Genomic DNA, 15,752 nt, shown 5'->3' on the forward strand with positions numbered 1-15,752 from the left:
ATAGTACTTTTTGACAATTATGCCCCACTTAAGACAACAAAAATTAAGGAAAAGAATTATCCGTGGATCACATATAATATAAAACTTATGATGGCGCGCCGAAATGAAGCTCAGGTTAAGGCGAAGAGATATGCTCGATACAAACCTTACTATAATGATCTGAAAAAATATGTTAAGTCCGCAATACTGCGAGAAAAGGATGCCTATTTTAATAAATATGTTAACTGCAACATCGATAAACCTAAAATATTATGGAAACACATAAAGAATCAAGTACATATTAAGCCGGAAAAAGAGATGTCGTTACCTGCGCACATAAATAATCCGGATCTAATTAATGCACATTTCATGAACATACCAGGAAACAACAATATATCACAATACCTGATAAATTACTATGAAACGGAACGTTTTAGCCATAATGTGTTTAATTTCGCTCCCATACGTGAATCTGACACTGTTAAAGCCCTTAAAGCTCTTGAGTCCAATGCCATTGGAGTCGATGGATTATCCTTAGAGATGATTAAACTTGCTCAGTCGCTCATAGTGCCAGCCCTGACTCATTTGGTGAACAAGTCTTTTGATACCAGTATTTTTCCGGACCTTTGGCAGGAGGCTATAGTCAGACCGTTAAAAAAAGTGCCTAATCCACAGGGAATCAAAGATCTCCGCCCCATTAGTATCTTACCTTGTTTTTCCAAGGTAATCGAAAAAATTGTTCACTCACAACTTTCTGGTTTCCTCGAATCTAAAAACATTCTTCCACATCGACAATCAGGCTTTAGAAAAGGTAGGAGTACTACAACCGCTCTACTGGATGTAGTGGACAATATATTGGAAGCTCAAGATGATGGTAAGTGCAGCATTTTGGTCTTGTTGGACTATTCCAGAGCATTTGACACCATAAATATTGAACTTCTTTTAGCTAAATTAATTTACTACGGTTTAAATGACCCAGTTGTTCATTGGTTCAGGAGTTATCTTAGTAAGCGATGTCAAAGTGTGGCTGTAGAAGATGATGATGGCAAGATTTGCTATTCGCAACCTGTAGGTCTTAAGCGAGGAATTCCTCAGGGTACGATATTGGGCCCTTTACTTTTTATCCTCTACACCGCTGATATAATTAACAATATACATCATTGTAAATACCACCTTTACGCAGATGATATTCAGCTGTATATCTCATTTACGCCTCAGGAAAAGCTTACAGCCATCGAAAAACTAAATTCCGATCTCACCCGCATAGCTACATGGTCTGAAGAAAATGCCTTAGTTTTAAATCCTTCTAAAACTAAATTCATGGTTCTGGGGTCTCAACATCACATCAAAACTATTGAGCAAACGATTCCTCCAATATACGTAAATGGAGAGGCGATAGAGCGGGTGAAAGAGGCTCGCAATCTCGGCATCGTCTTCGACGAGTCACTGCGGTTTGAAAAACATATTAACCAAACAATTTCCAATTGTTACTACCGGCTGAAAGTTCTCTACCGTATCAGAAGCCATTTGTCGACCAAGCTCAGAATTAGACTATGTGATGCCTTAGTGTTGTCCAAATTTAACTATGGGGACGCGTTGTATGGAGATCGAATACTCGCGCGTTCAAAGAAAGCTATACAACGAGTACAAAATGCGTGCGCCCGCTTTTGCTGGGATGTGCCCCCCCGATCCCATATAACGCCATACCTGAACAACGCCAGGATTTTAAACATGCAAAATCGTCGAAGGCTGCATTTTGCCGTTCTGCTGTTTGCAGTCATACGGTCTAATGTACCTTCATACCTTTTCGAAAAATTATCCTGGTTGGGAAATTCGGACACGGTATACAGAACGAGGGCGTCTTTATTTGGTTTAGCTGTGCCTCGACACCACACCATGGCATTCAGAGGTGCCTTTAAATATCGAGCAACTAAATGTTGGAACAATTTGCCTCCACCATTACGAAATAAAAGCAGTTTGCCGAGCTTTCGTAATGGATTCAAAAAACTTATAATACAGCAACAAATCAGCCAACCTTAGTTGCTCTTTAATAAAATAAAAAAAATATCTATATATATAACTATGTATATAAAAATAAGGCAATATTATCTTAGTCTATTTATTTTTACTTTATCTGTTATTTTATTATTTTTATCAGTGTGTTGAATTTTTTACCTTAGAATAGTATTAGCATATGATATATAAGTAAATAGTATATTTAAATATTCTTATGTATACGCATATAATGGATGTATATTTTTAAATGTGTATTTAGATTTATAATTTATTAATTAATTTTAAGTAATTTATAATTTTGTAGCACCTATCACTGCAAACGTCAGTTGCGATATGGGAACCACTGAAAATCAGTGCTGCGGCTCTAAAGCCACAGATTTCCTGAGTGGTATCCCTATCCAACACACATATATTCAACCACACAATACCTTTGACCTATTGTTGTATAATGTAAATGGCATGCATACTTCTTTTTATTGTAATTTTCATATTGTTTTTGTTCGATGCATGTTACTTTGTTGTTTTTTCTTTGTATGTTTTATTTCTTTTATTTTTGTGTGTTGGATTAAATGTTTTTTCTTTCTTTCTTTCTTTCTTTCTTTCTAATTTATTTGATTGAAAATATTTATTTTTTCGCCTTATTTTGAATGAATACCAAAAAAACAACCTAATTTTCAATCGAAAAGTCACCCGTCAAAATATCAGCTTTTTTCAAAAACTTGGGGTGCCTTTTATTCATTGAAATCTCTACTTTTATATGGTGTAAAAAAAAATAAACACCACCATAGTAAATGTTCTCAGGAAATGCATACAAACAGTGTGATAATGAGCTTTTACTAAATCAGGCACACTTCTTGAACTCTATATCTTCTCTTGTATCGGCTTTTCGGTAATATTTCAAAAGAAAAATAATTATCTGTTCTAAGTTTAATATTTTACAGCATATTAAAAAGCAAAATAATGTCGATAAAAACATTTCAGGTAGTTCGAGAAGTGTGCCTGATTTAGTAAAAGCTAATTTTCAGACTGTTTGTATGCATTTCCTGAGAACATTTACTATGGTGGTGTTTATTTTTTTTACACCATATGAAAGTAGAGATTTCAATGAATAAAAGGCACCCCAAGTTTTTGAAAAAAGCTGATATTTTGACGGGTGACTTTTCGATTGAAAATTAGGTTGTTTTTTTGGTATTCATTCAAAATAAGGCGAAAAAATAAATATTTTCAATCAAATAAATTACAGTGTATTTGGGACATAATAAAGTAAGTTTCCACCAAATTTCGTAGAAAAAAAAAATTTTTGAAGTAGATAGAAATAAAAGACCAAAAACTTGGTTTTTTGAATTTTTCTCCTAAATTTTTAGGTTATGTGAAAAAATTGTGAATACAAAAGTTGTAGAACTTTTAATTACCTACAACTTTGCAATTGAACTTTTTTCTATAGGACTTGTAGTTTTGTCGGAAATCGAGAGAAACCATTTTTTTCTCTTAAAAGCTCCCCCCTCCCGCTTCCCGAACTCGGATTGACCGTAATTTATTTTTCCTTACATTTTTATCATATTCCCCTCCTTTTCTAATGGGTTTCATCCGACTGCGATTTTTTTTTGTTTCAAAAATTATCTACTCTAGTCTACAATACATTAATCATGTATAAAATACTTCGTAAAGTTTGAAATTTTGATTACGCATTCATCCTACAATAAAAATCTCATCAAACATTGTAACACCCAATTCAATACTTCATAGCATCTGCATCGCTACAATTTTGTTTCTATTGTCTTTCATCAAAAATTCTATCGCCATTTCTATGTGCTGGAGAACTAAATTAAAATCGAATGCGCTACTGACAGCTTGTTCTGAATGAATGAAAAATCGGTCAAGTGCGAGTCGGACTCGACTAAAGGTTCCGTATGAATAAGCTAAAGAACAACGACAAATAACTGGTCACCGTGTTAACCATTGCTTAGTATTGATTTTTAAGCTATTGCATAGCTTTTTTGTCAGACTTTGAGCGCGGCGACCGAATGTAAAAATTCCGTAACGAAAAAACCTAACACCCCCCACACCAACCGGCACAGCGATGCGATGCTATGCAATAGCTTTACCGCGGCAGTCCTCGAGTGCCACACGTATTTTTATTATTTGTTGTTATAGCGACAACAGAAATATCATCATCATCACCATCGTAAAAATTGCAACTATCACGGTTCATGAGATAGAGCCTGGTGACATACGTACGAAGTCTCAGTAATAAGGTCTTGTTTTACCCTTTCCGTACGGAACCCTAAAAATGAATCCAACAAAAAAATATTGCTGTACAAAACTGCAACAGTGATAAACTGATACGAACTGTTGCAATTTTAATATCAGATAGTTTCAGCTGGAAGCTTATCTAGTAACTGAATGATATGAGTCACTGTACAAACCAATCTGCTTGCATTTTATATTAATAGAACGCTTGTAAGCGAGTTTAATATTTGAGTGAATGTGATGTTTGGTCGTTAGACTTGGTTGCTCTTGGTTATTTTATAGAGAGAGCATGCTTAGCTCGGTCTAGATTGAGCTGGGATAAAACTGTATTAGAGGAATAAAATATATCTTAAACTAGCTGCTCCGCGCGGTTTCACCCCCGTGGCTCCACCCCTGTTGGTCGTAGCGTGATGATATATAGCCTATAACCTTCCTCGATATATGGACTATCTAACACCGAAAGAATTTTTCAAATCAGACCAGTAGTTCCCGAGATTAGCGCGTTCAAACAAACAAACAAACTCTTCAGCTTTATAATATTAGTATAGATTTACTACTGGTTGGTTGGTTGAGTTTAACAACTACAATAAACACACACTGGAAGGAACAATATTATCTACTTACGAAGTAACTTTTAGTATCTGATATTACTAGTTGGTGTAAGAAAGGTGTTTTGTGAAACATTCGCTTTGCGACGTGAAAAGAAATTATATTAAATTATTAATTAATGTTTTTTTAAGAATTTTCTTACTATTATTAAATTGTTTTAATTACATATTAAAAATAAATATATAGTTGATGCAAATACGTAATTTCAGAGTTAAGTAATATGTACCTATGCATTGAATATTGAACAATATGTATAATTATGTATAATGTATTATTGCAAATGTGTTACGATAATTTTAACCAACAAGTTGACCTAACTTGTTTTGAAATAACAATTATATCCTATTATTTTTCGACGCTCTCACAGTTATAATAAATGACATTTTAAGTTGAAAACTTTTTCAATAGCGTCGCATGTTGGTAATCGATCAAGAGCGGAAGAAGTTTTCATTTTAAAAACAGTTTTTTAAAAACAATTTTTAGTTTTAAATGGAAACATTCACAATGTTAATTTTTAACTCAAATTCAAACAAAAAGAAATAACTCAGTCATTTATTTCTTCAATTAGATTTTTTTCTTCTAGAAGCACTTTTGAATCGTCATAACAGCAGCATCGAAGAGAAGAACCTACGAAATTACGAATATTAAAACAGGACTAGTTATAACCTTTAGGTATTAAATTAAAAACCTGGGTTGGTACATAATTATATTACACGAATATACTTATAAGTTTCACATTAAAATCATAAAAAGCCTGTTCACTTTACTCATAAATTATTTAAAAAGCCATACATTAGTTCGTAGAATATAATATCAAATTATATGTATATCTAGTATTTTAAAAGCACTTCCATGTATACCAGTAATTACGAATCTATCTTATCGCCGTGATTGAAACAAATCCACAGATTACTGGAATTATATTCTGATTGGTAACCAATAGATAATGTAACACGTAATACATATGACTGCATACTTTGGTGTTAGTCATTTTTGATCGAAAAAATACTTGGAACAAGAGATTTTTTTATTACGTCATAATTTTATAAGGGCTATAGATATGGATAAGATGTTTATTTTATTTATTTTTATTAACTCTTTATTCTACAATTGTTGGTATTATAAAAATTAACAGTATAACAAAAACTATGCAAAAGTTATGCACAAATAGCGGCATTATGGCTCCAAGACATCTCAAAATATTACATACATTCTTTATTTCATCCCGATGTTAAAATATTTCTCTATTCTAGATATTATACTTAGAGCGTGTCCACGTATCGAAGTTTTGATAAATAACACTCTTATACCTGGGTATCTACCTAATATATGTATACTAGTGGTCCGCCCCGGCTTCGCCCGTGGTACATATTTCGCAATAAAAGGTAGCCTATGTCCTTTCTCAGGTATCAAAATATCTTCATACCAAATTTCATGCAAATTGGTTCAGTAGTTTAGGCGTGATTGAGTAACAGACAGACAGACAGAGTTACTTTCGCATTTATAATATTAGTATGGATTAGGTAGGTACCCATATTTGAATAATTTTTTGATTTTCTAAGTTAACATCGTATGCATAAAGATTTAAGAATAGATTCAAGTTGTTAAACCGTATAAAATACATAAAATTTAATATGGCTATTCACACCAAAGATGTTGATCACAGCTTTACTGCAAATTGTGTTGTAAGGGCTATTTTTATTAACTCCCGATCAAAAAGTGATATAACTTGTATATATATATATATATATATATATATATATATATATATATATATATTGATTACATACTTGCAAAGGAACATATCAGCCATGTATTGAAAAATAGGTACCAAACACAAGTAATGTTTCAAATCGAGGGTTTAACAGTTTCTTTTTTAGTAACTTACATAATATTTAGTAGAAATAGAAGCAGTCTTCAATATACTCTCTTGAGAACTAAAAGAATTTCAGCCAATGTTGTAGTTAAAGTAGGAAACACACAAATTAAAAGGATTTCATAAAAAAATAATATATTAATTTGTATACCTAATCAGTGTTTCGGCTCTTTCACTTTCGTGTTATTTGAAATACGGAAGAAAGAAATAAAGTATTCATTAGTTTACACGTTGATTAAAAAAGTTTACAATTAAATTCCTTAAGTTTGTTTGTTTTCGTGACGGTAAATACACGGCGGCCCTTTATACAGTAATTAAATAAGTCAAATATTTTGAACTAAATTGATAAAATTATGTATTTTATCGTTTCCTTTAACATGTTTATGGCACATTGGACAATATTAATTAAATTAAAATTAAAACTGTCCTTTACGGCATATCATGATAATTGAAAAATATATTTATAAAAATTACACAACTTTCAATTCATAAATTGCTCGGAGCAAAACGCGTCTCCGCAAGGGTATTAAATTTTACTACATAAATGGTGTGTGTTTTAAAATTATTAATCTATACTAATATTATAAAGCTGAACAGTTTGTTTGTTTGAACACGCTAATCTCGGGAACTACTGGTCCGATTTGAAAAATTCTTTCGGTGTTAGATAGCCCATTTATCGAGGAAGGCTATAATATAATATCATCACGCTAAGATATAACAGGAGCGGAGCACTGCGGGTAAAACCGCAGGGCACAGCTAGTTTACTATAATAACTACGATTTTAATAAAATAGGTAACAGGAACTTTGTAATTCTTTGCCTATAATATTTACTCAATTATATCAAATTATATAGGTATTGTGTATGTAGAGTCAGGCCGTTAGGTTCTCACATTTTAAAATTAGCTTTCCGAACTAACTTTATTTTTCTAAATTACCTAAAAACCTTATCAACGTAATAAAATCTATCACCGGTAAGTCCCTGCCCCATGCCCCACGGGGACACATCAATAAGAATACCTGTCAATACATTTGACGTAGATTCTTTGTAAATGTCAGGAAAAAATCAAAATAATGGGGTCGTTAGTATTAACAAAGCACTCCTTGTTATTCTTTAACATTACGGGTAATTGAGAACTTATTTCCTTATATAGAAACATCTTTTATATCCATACTAATATTATAAATGCGAAAGTAACTCTGTCTGTCTGTCTGTTACTCAATCACGCCTAAACTACTGAACCAATTTGCATGAAATTTGGTATGGAGATATTTTGATACCCGAGAAAGGACATAGGCTACCTTTTATTGCGAAATATGTACCACGGGCGAAGCCGGGGCGGACCTCTAGTATAGTAATAAGATATTGTGAAAGGATGTCAAAGTTCTATAAATATATATCGACGTCATATTGTCGATATGTATAAATTAGCTTAAAGAAAGGAAAGGACGAAGAAGAAATAAAACAATGTTACAGTAATATCATGTTTTAGAGCACTAAACTAGCCAACTATTGCGAACTTTATTAAAAAATCTCTATCGTATGTAAAACTGGAATGAAATTGTAGGTATGTTAAAAAAAAAACCATGAATTATACCAAAACAAGCGTTCATTATTCATCCTTTACTATAACAATAGCTTCGAAAAATGTGAAAAATATTTCTACATATAACATACCGAGCTTAAAATCTACATTATTTGCAATCGTAAGATCTATCAATAACCTCCATAAAGTTAATTGAGAAGTCTCAAAAGCAATTAAATTTAATGAGTTAGATCGCATCCTACGGGTTTTCTCCCGCCAAAACGTGCCTTATCGCAGGACTTCAAAATGCTGAGTCACAGTTTCGGAGCACCTAATATCTTCTATAGATTTTTGAACGGCTTGAAAATATGGATAATTTACATACAGGTATTGAATTTTTTTATCGTTACCTTATACAGCGTTATTTTTTAATGATAATAAGAAAACATTTTATATGAAGCCCTAACTTTTATATTTTCTAGATACTTATGGATGGATGTTTATGTGTATGTTTGTTACTCTTTCACGAAAATCCTACTGAACCGATTACAATGAAATTTAGCACACGTATATAGAGTAACTTGGATTAACACATAGGATAGATTTTATCCCGGAAAAAGGGAAAACGCGGGCGAAGCCGCGAGCGGAATGCTAGTCGAACTATAAACCGACTTTCAACCTTTTAAAGCTACTATATTCCTGTATTTTTCATGAATTTTAATCCCGGATCAAGTCAGACAAAACCGGGACATAATCATAGTTTTTTATAACCACACGATTAAAATGCAAATCTTTCGATATTGGTTATCCGAGCTTAATATAGTATTATCTTTTTTACAGTAATTTATTCATTGCTTCTCAATGTCATATCGTAGACTTCGTGTAGTTTTATGAACTTACTAGCTGTGCCCCGCGGTTTCACCTGCATTGCTCCGCTCCTATTAGTCTTAGCGTGATGATATATGTATAGCCTATAGCCTTCCTCGAAAATGGGCTATCTAACACCGAAAGAATTTTACAAATCGGACCAGTAGTTCCTGAGATTAGCGCGTTCAAACAAACAAACAAACAAATTCTCTAGCTTTATAATATTAGTATAGATAACATAATATCAATGTGTAAAAAAATGTCTCTCTTCTGAGTAGTTGTGGCTAAAACTGTATTCAATCAGAGTAGTACATACAAAAACATATATTTAAATATTTTTACCTATATAAATTTAAATTTTTAAAGAATAGAAAAAATTCGATCAAGAGGCGGGACTCGAACCCGCATCCTTTCACGTAAATCCGGGGCGGATACTTGACCAATTCAGCCACTCGTGACCCGTCAGAGCGATAGAATTCATTATACGTGTTATTTAATTTATTATTTCAGTTTTATGTGTAAGGGACACACCGTGTTGTTACCTACTTGAATGTAGTATGAAGTAACCTTATCTCTTGTATTAAGCCTTTTTATGGGTAACCTCTTGTATTTGGCTAGTGTTACCTTAAAATGAAATATTTACTCCCTGTTTATACAAACAAAGTTGACCTTTAACCCAACTACTATGGTGCACTTTCAAGGTCAAACTAACATTTCTTATATTTTATAGATATTCAGTAAATGTTCTACTTGAACATCAAAATACAACTTTTAATCAAATAAACAACAATCTTTACGACGAAAATTAATAACGAAAGTATAATATAATCATAAAGTAAATATTTAACCAAAAAAATTAATGAATAAAAGCTCGCATAAAAGACGGTAAAACTCCTCAAGTCCTAGTAAACCACAAGGTTAAAAGTCGCGGACATTACTTAGCAAAATTTAATAATATAAACTGAAAATAAAACTTTCAACAAAAGAGTTTAATCTGGTAAGAAAAACTCAGAGAGTTATGGCGCTACACAGGGGAAATCATTTGTCCCCAAAACTTTTTAATTGACACAACTTTGCGATTAAAATATCAATATTAAACACGTATATTGTTGAATTAATATGATACATAGCTAATAAGTAAAACCAAACTTTATGGGGAATGAGAAAAGTTATAACAGTATTAATTTAATGAAAATATTTAAATAAATCTAACTTATATTACATGGTCATAGTTTACTTTTTATAAACTTAAAGCTTAAGACATTCTGGTACACTGTCTTCTAGCACTCTAGTACTTTAGTCGATTGCCCTGCTTCCAGGTAGACTCTTCTAAGCTTTTGACCTAAAATCATCAAAATACGTTCAGCCGTTCTCGAGTTACTAGTGATGTTACTAACACGAGTTTTTTTTTTATGAAAATACTTTTTTTTTTCAGTTCGTAATTCATTCGTCTTCTTCGCCTATTTATCTTGTAATACGATTCTTAAGTCTACAAATATAACAGTTAACGACATAATATTCAAATCTATTTATTCTAACATCTATTCATACTTAATTTTTTTTTTAACTATCCGTAACCTTATAGAGGTAATGTAACGAAAACATGCGTACAATATTATCCGAGAATTATATATAGACACATATCTAGGTATTATTACATAATATAATTTCCCAAGCAAAGTAATGAATGTCGTCAATAGGAGGTCTAATAAACCTCAAGAAGGGACAAGAAAAGCCCCTTGTGGTGTTTATTAAGTTATTTGGTTACTAAGCCTGTAACAGTGTCATTACTTAATGAATATTATCATAATTTATTTTGTTTAATAATTTCCAAGAGTAATAACGTGTAAGAACATATTGTGTAAGTAGCATTTTTTTTCTAAAGATCTCTACACAAAATCGATGACTTATGTTGAAAATAGAAAAAAGAAATATATTTATTTGAAGACTAGCTGTTGCCCGCAGCTTCGCCTGCGTGGAAAAGAATAATTTTCATGCTAAAAACTGTTATCTCCTATTTTATCCCTTTGGGGGTAGAAATGATCAAAATCCTTTCTTATCGGATGCCTACGTCCTAACATCTACCTGCATGCCAAATTTCATCTTGATCCATCCAGTGGGCTGTGGGTTGATAGATCACTATGTCAGTCAGTCACTCACCTTTGAGTTTTACGTATTTAGAATATACATAAATAATGAAATAAAACAGACACATAAAAATAAAGTTGTGAACACATACTAAGAAACATGGATGCAACTCTGATGATCAGAAACATCAACGTTCTCATACATCCTCAAAACCTTTCACATTTAAAAATATATTATGATAGTATAGTATTAACAACAGAATGATAATAATAGATAATTGAATATCTCAAAACTAAATTTAAATACCAATACCGTTGAACTAGATCGTTATAACCACATTGTCCCTTGTAATTTTATTAAAAACGTACCTAAGATTTGATTAATTTGTTTAGGCACAGTGACGAAAACACAAAGGAAATAATAGTTCAGTATAGCCTGAAGGAATTCTATGAAAATTAATACATACAAATAGAATTTGTTCTTTCGCAGACGTATTAAGTCTTGGCTTATGCCTTTAATAAATAAATACTTTCTAGTAAATTAGGCTACATTTTTTATCCCGGATTCACCCCGGCGATACGGCGCATTGGTAAGTGTATAACAATGTTAACCAATAGACCTGAAAACTCTAATACTTAATAAGAAATATATATCGCTCAGCTTAGTAGAAAATAAAATAAGTCATCTAGTAAATGTGACTGCTTGTAATTGAAGGATTAGTTACTTTTGCATATTAAACCAGTTGATCTGAAGTTTTTTAATGTTAGATCGGAAGTTAATTACAGTTTGGCATAGATAATAAACATTAATTTTTATCCGAAAACCACACCAGTGTAGGTGCAAGCTACAAGCAACATTTTATATCATGAAACCTAACGATCCTTTCGTAAAACTAATACAGCAGTTTTAACTTCTCATTGACCAAAATTTCCGGTTCAGTTCTGGTAATATGAACTCTGTAAAACAAAAATGTATGAGCATTTTAAAATCATACAGTAATGCTCCCTCGTGAATGCCATACCAGAGTACCAATATAGAACACTTTCAACTCGAAACAACAAAATTGCACTTTATCTTCTCCGTGTTGGGTTCATTTTGCATCGCGGTTTCTACAATTTGTTCAGAAGCATTTTAAAAAGAGTTTCATTTAAAATTCAATCGTATGCCGTATGGTTTCGTAAAGGACAGAAGCTGTAAAGGAATGCTTATTGAAAACGCGTGAATTCATAGAGTTAAGTCTTTGAAGTGCATTGTCCATTTATATTTATATTCGATGCTGTTGCGCGTGTATACTTCGAGTTATTGCAAATATTTTATATAAATGGTAAATTTTATTGGTTTTTAGTTGGATTTTCTGTTTATTTCATACTTACGTGTTGATTAATAAAGACTAACATGTTGATATTCCAAATAGGTAATTGGAATAAATAAAATATTATTCTAATTTCATTTTTAACCAAGAAAGTGGGAGAATATAAAATGAAATTAACTTTATGCTTACAAAAAAACAATCATTTTCTCAGAAAGTATCTTCATCTAAAATCGAGTCACCAATTAATATAAAAATCAAAGAACGGAAAATATAACCACTATATATATTTTTTATTTGTCCACCGCTTAAAGAGTATCGAACTAAGAAAAGCACGTACTAAATCTAATTAAATAGGTAACTAGATAATCTCGTTAATTGAATTCGTGTGATTCACGGAAGTCAATAGAAAATTTTTTTATTTTTTTCTTCAAACTGAGTTATATAAAAAGTCCAATAAACAGTAAAGCGAAGGATGAAGGTTCAAACTCCTTCATTGTTGAATGTTTTCTATGCTAAAATTGTTCATATTCAACCATTTTTTTTATTCTTTACAGAATGCAGTACTCCTCAATATTCCTAATTCTATTCATTGGAGCGGTGACCTGCGCCCCTGAGCGCGTGGACAGTGACCACGACAATGACCACGTGGACCAGAGCGCCCACGACCACGACCATGTCGCGCCAATGGAGAAAAGATCCCCGCACTATGACTTCGGTTTAGGCAAGAGAGCGTACAGCTATGTATCGGAGTACAAACGCTTGCCCGTTTACAATTTTGGACTTGGCAAGAGGTAATTTTTCTTTCTACAAAACGAATCATGCTTTAGTTTTTTAATGTCCTATAATACATTTATACAATTTCTCTCATAATTTATCAAATTTTTTATCTATTATTCATTTTATGAAGTTAAAACAGTACCCATTTCATTAATTTCGTAATATGATGCTACAATCATGAAATACAATATTTTTTCGTCAAAACATATACTAAAAAACATGAATAAATTGCTCCTAGCGAGTTCTTTTAATAAATTATCTTGATTTGCTGATATTTTCAATGACAATACCCTTTTATCGATACCCTTTTTCTCATTTATTATTCCTAAGCTTAATGATATCCACATTCCACAACCCGTCGGTAACATACATCTATGTTTTGTCACAATTTAGTTTTTCAAAGCTTTAGAAAATTCCTAATAATCGTTCAATTTACATCCACTAATATTTTAATTAAAACTGTTCTTTTTGTAGATACTTGAAACATTAAAACATTTTTTTTCATCTCTATAAAATTCTCTCAGACTAGCTTTGTTTGCTAACAATTTTTAATTTAAGTTTATATCATGAAACAGTCAAATAAATATCCAATTATCTTGTTCACAGGTCCCGACCATATTCCTTCGGCCTTGGCAAGAGATCAGTAGATGAAGAAACATCAGAGGAAGAATTCCCCAATGCAATCGACCAGCCTTCGCTTACAGAAGTTTTTGAATATGATGAAGTTCCTTCAGCAGGTAATTTAATAATTTTAAAACTCATTTATAATACATCTTACCAGTTACCTACACGTATTATGTAAATAATATGTATATGTGTGTCTAAAATTACTGTGGTACGATATTGTATGATCTAAATTCTACACTTATTGTAGATCTCAATCATAACACTACCTAATAATAGGTACGTAGCAACTGAGAAGCGAAGACATTGCTATTTGTGATGAAGATTAATACTGAGATGGTTATCTAATAGGTCATTGCTTCGCAAATAAACAGAGCAGTTCCTGTATGCTGCGTAATAATAGTCAAGTCAATATTTCCATTGCTAGTTGGTTTAGTTTCAGAATTCGAAGAAGAAGAAGTTGCACCTATCACCACACCACCACTAGAAAATGGCTGAATGGATTTTAATATTTAATAAATATACTAGCTTGTTGGATTTGTCTCCGTCTGGATTAGGATAGGGGTTGTTCAAATTTTAAAATATGTATAACTATCGGGTAGAGTCGACACGAGCGATCTAGTAATTTTTAGATTATCTTGTGACATATAGTAACTTTTATAGATTGTGTTGTGACGAATAGTAATTTCTATGAGTTTTTTGTGAATGATGATGATGAAATGGTGTGACAGTTTACTTTCCCTTAAAGAAAATGGTACACGCTTATTTAAATAAATTAGCTTGTAATGCGAATTCAATGCGTATTTTAAATATTACTATTACAAAGGTTAAATAGGTACAAAGCAAATTTGAAGGATGTAGGGATTTTACTAACAATATAACCATGTAAATTGATGTGCTCGTGATTGTTCTAATGTAGGGTTTTATAAGGAAAATCTGTATGAATAAAACAAAACCTTTACTTTCAAAATTCTTATTATTGAACCGATAGTATTTATTACAAAGTTTAATTTCTAGATTTACCTTAGTTATCAAACTGTATAATATGCCTCAGATTTCATCCATATAGAGTATAGACTACCAACCAGTTCAATTAGTAAAATACATACAAATGGACTTGTGTAAAAAGTATGTTGTAAAAAATGTAATTTTACTAAACGCTTTTCTTAATTTCCAGGCTATGAAGTAAAACGAGCACGGCCCTACAGCTTCGGACTTGGCAAGCGTTTTGTCGAAGACGAGGACACAGAAGAGAAGCGCGCCAAGATGTACGACTTCGGTCTTGGCAAGCGGCCGCATCTGTACAGCTTCGGTCTCGGCAAGCGAGCCAGAAGCTACAACTTCGGTCTTGGCAAGCGTCTCAGCAGTAAATTCAACTTCGGACTTGGCAAGCGTGAACGAGACATGCACAGGTTTAGCTTCGGCCTTGGCAAACGATCTGAAATCCCAGAAGAAAGTGACAACTATCTGGACGTTTAAATTGTAAAAATCACACGTGGTTCCCCAAAGTGATTTAACGTATTCGTGTAGTTATAAATGATGTAAGGTTCGCGTTTATCATTGAGATCTCAATCCCTTATCACCACGTGGGGTTTAAACGACTCGATTTCAATCTTTTCAATAACTGTGTTAATATCGCTTAGGCTAAGTTCATAATCATAGTGACATTAAATTTCGTTTGTAATATAAGTAATTGTTGTATTGATATTTTGTGTAAAATAATGTTATAGCGGCACATGCTTGTAAATTTATGAATCTACGAATTTTACTGTTTCCTCAAATCTTTCGATTTATTGTGCGTTTGATATAGTTTCATTTAAAATACAGTAA

General features: G+C 32.3%; 1 protein-coding gene across 1 annotated transcript in view; it reads left to right on the plus strand.

Annotated features, from left to right (window-relative positions):
- The window catches only part of AstA (allatostatin A), a 54,939-nt gene extending 39,187 nt beyond the window's left edge, over window positions 1–15,752 (plus strand). The window contains exons 2-4 of the mRNA XM_089711407.1: window positions 13,076–13,312; window positions 13,905–14,035; window positions 15,100–15,752. Coding sequence (XP_089567533.1) covers window positions 13,077–13,312; window positions 13,905–14,035; window positions 15,100–15,401 — 669 coding nt within the window. The 5' untranslated portion in view covers window position 13,076 and the 3' untranslated portion in view covers window positions 15,402–15,752. The remainder of the gene's footprint in view (window positions 1–13,075; window positions 13,313–13,904; window positions 14,036–15,099) is intronic.

Source organism: Colias philodice, chromosome 26, assembly GCF_061535455.1.
Source record: "Colias philodice isolate Cphi_HAF_F1 chromosome 26, ilColPhil1 Martin Lab GWU primary, whole genome shotgun sequence".
NCBI lineage: Eukaryota > Metazoa > Arthropoda > Insecta > Lepidoptera > Pieridae > Colias > Colias philodice.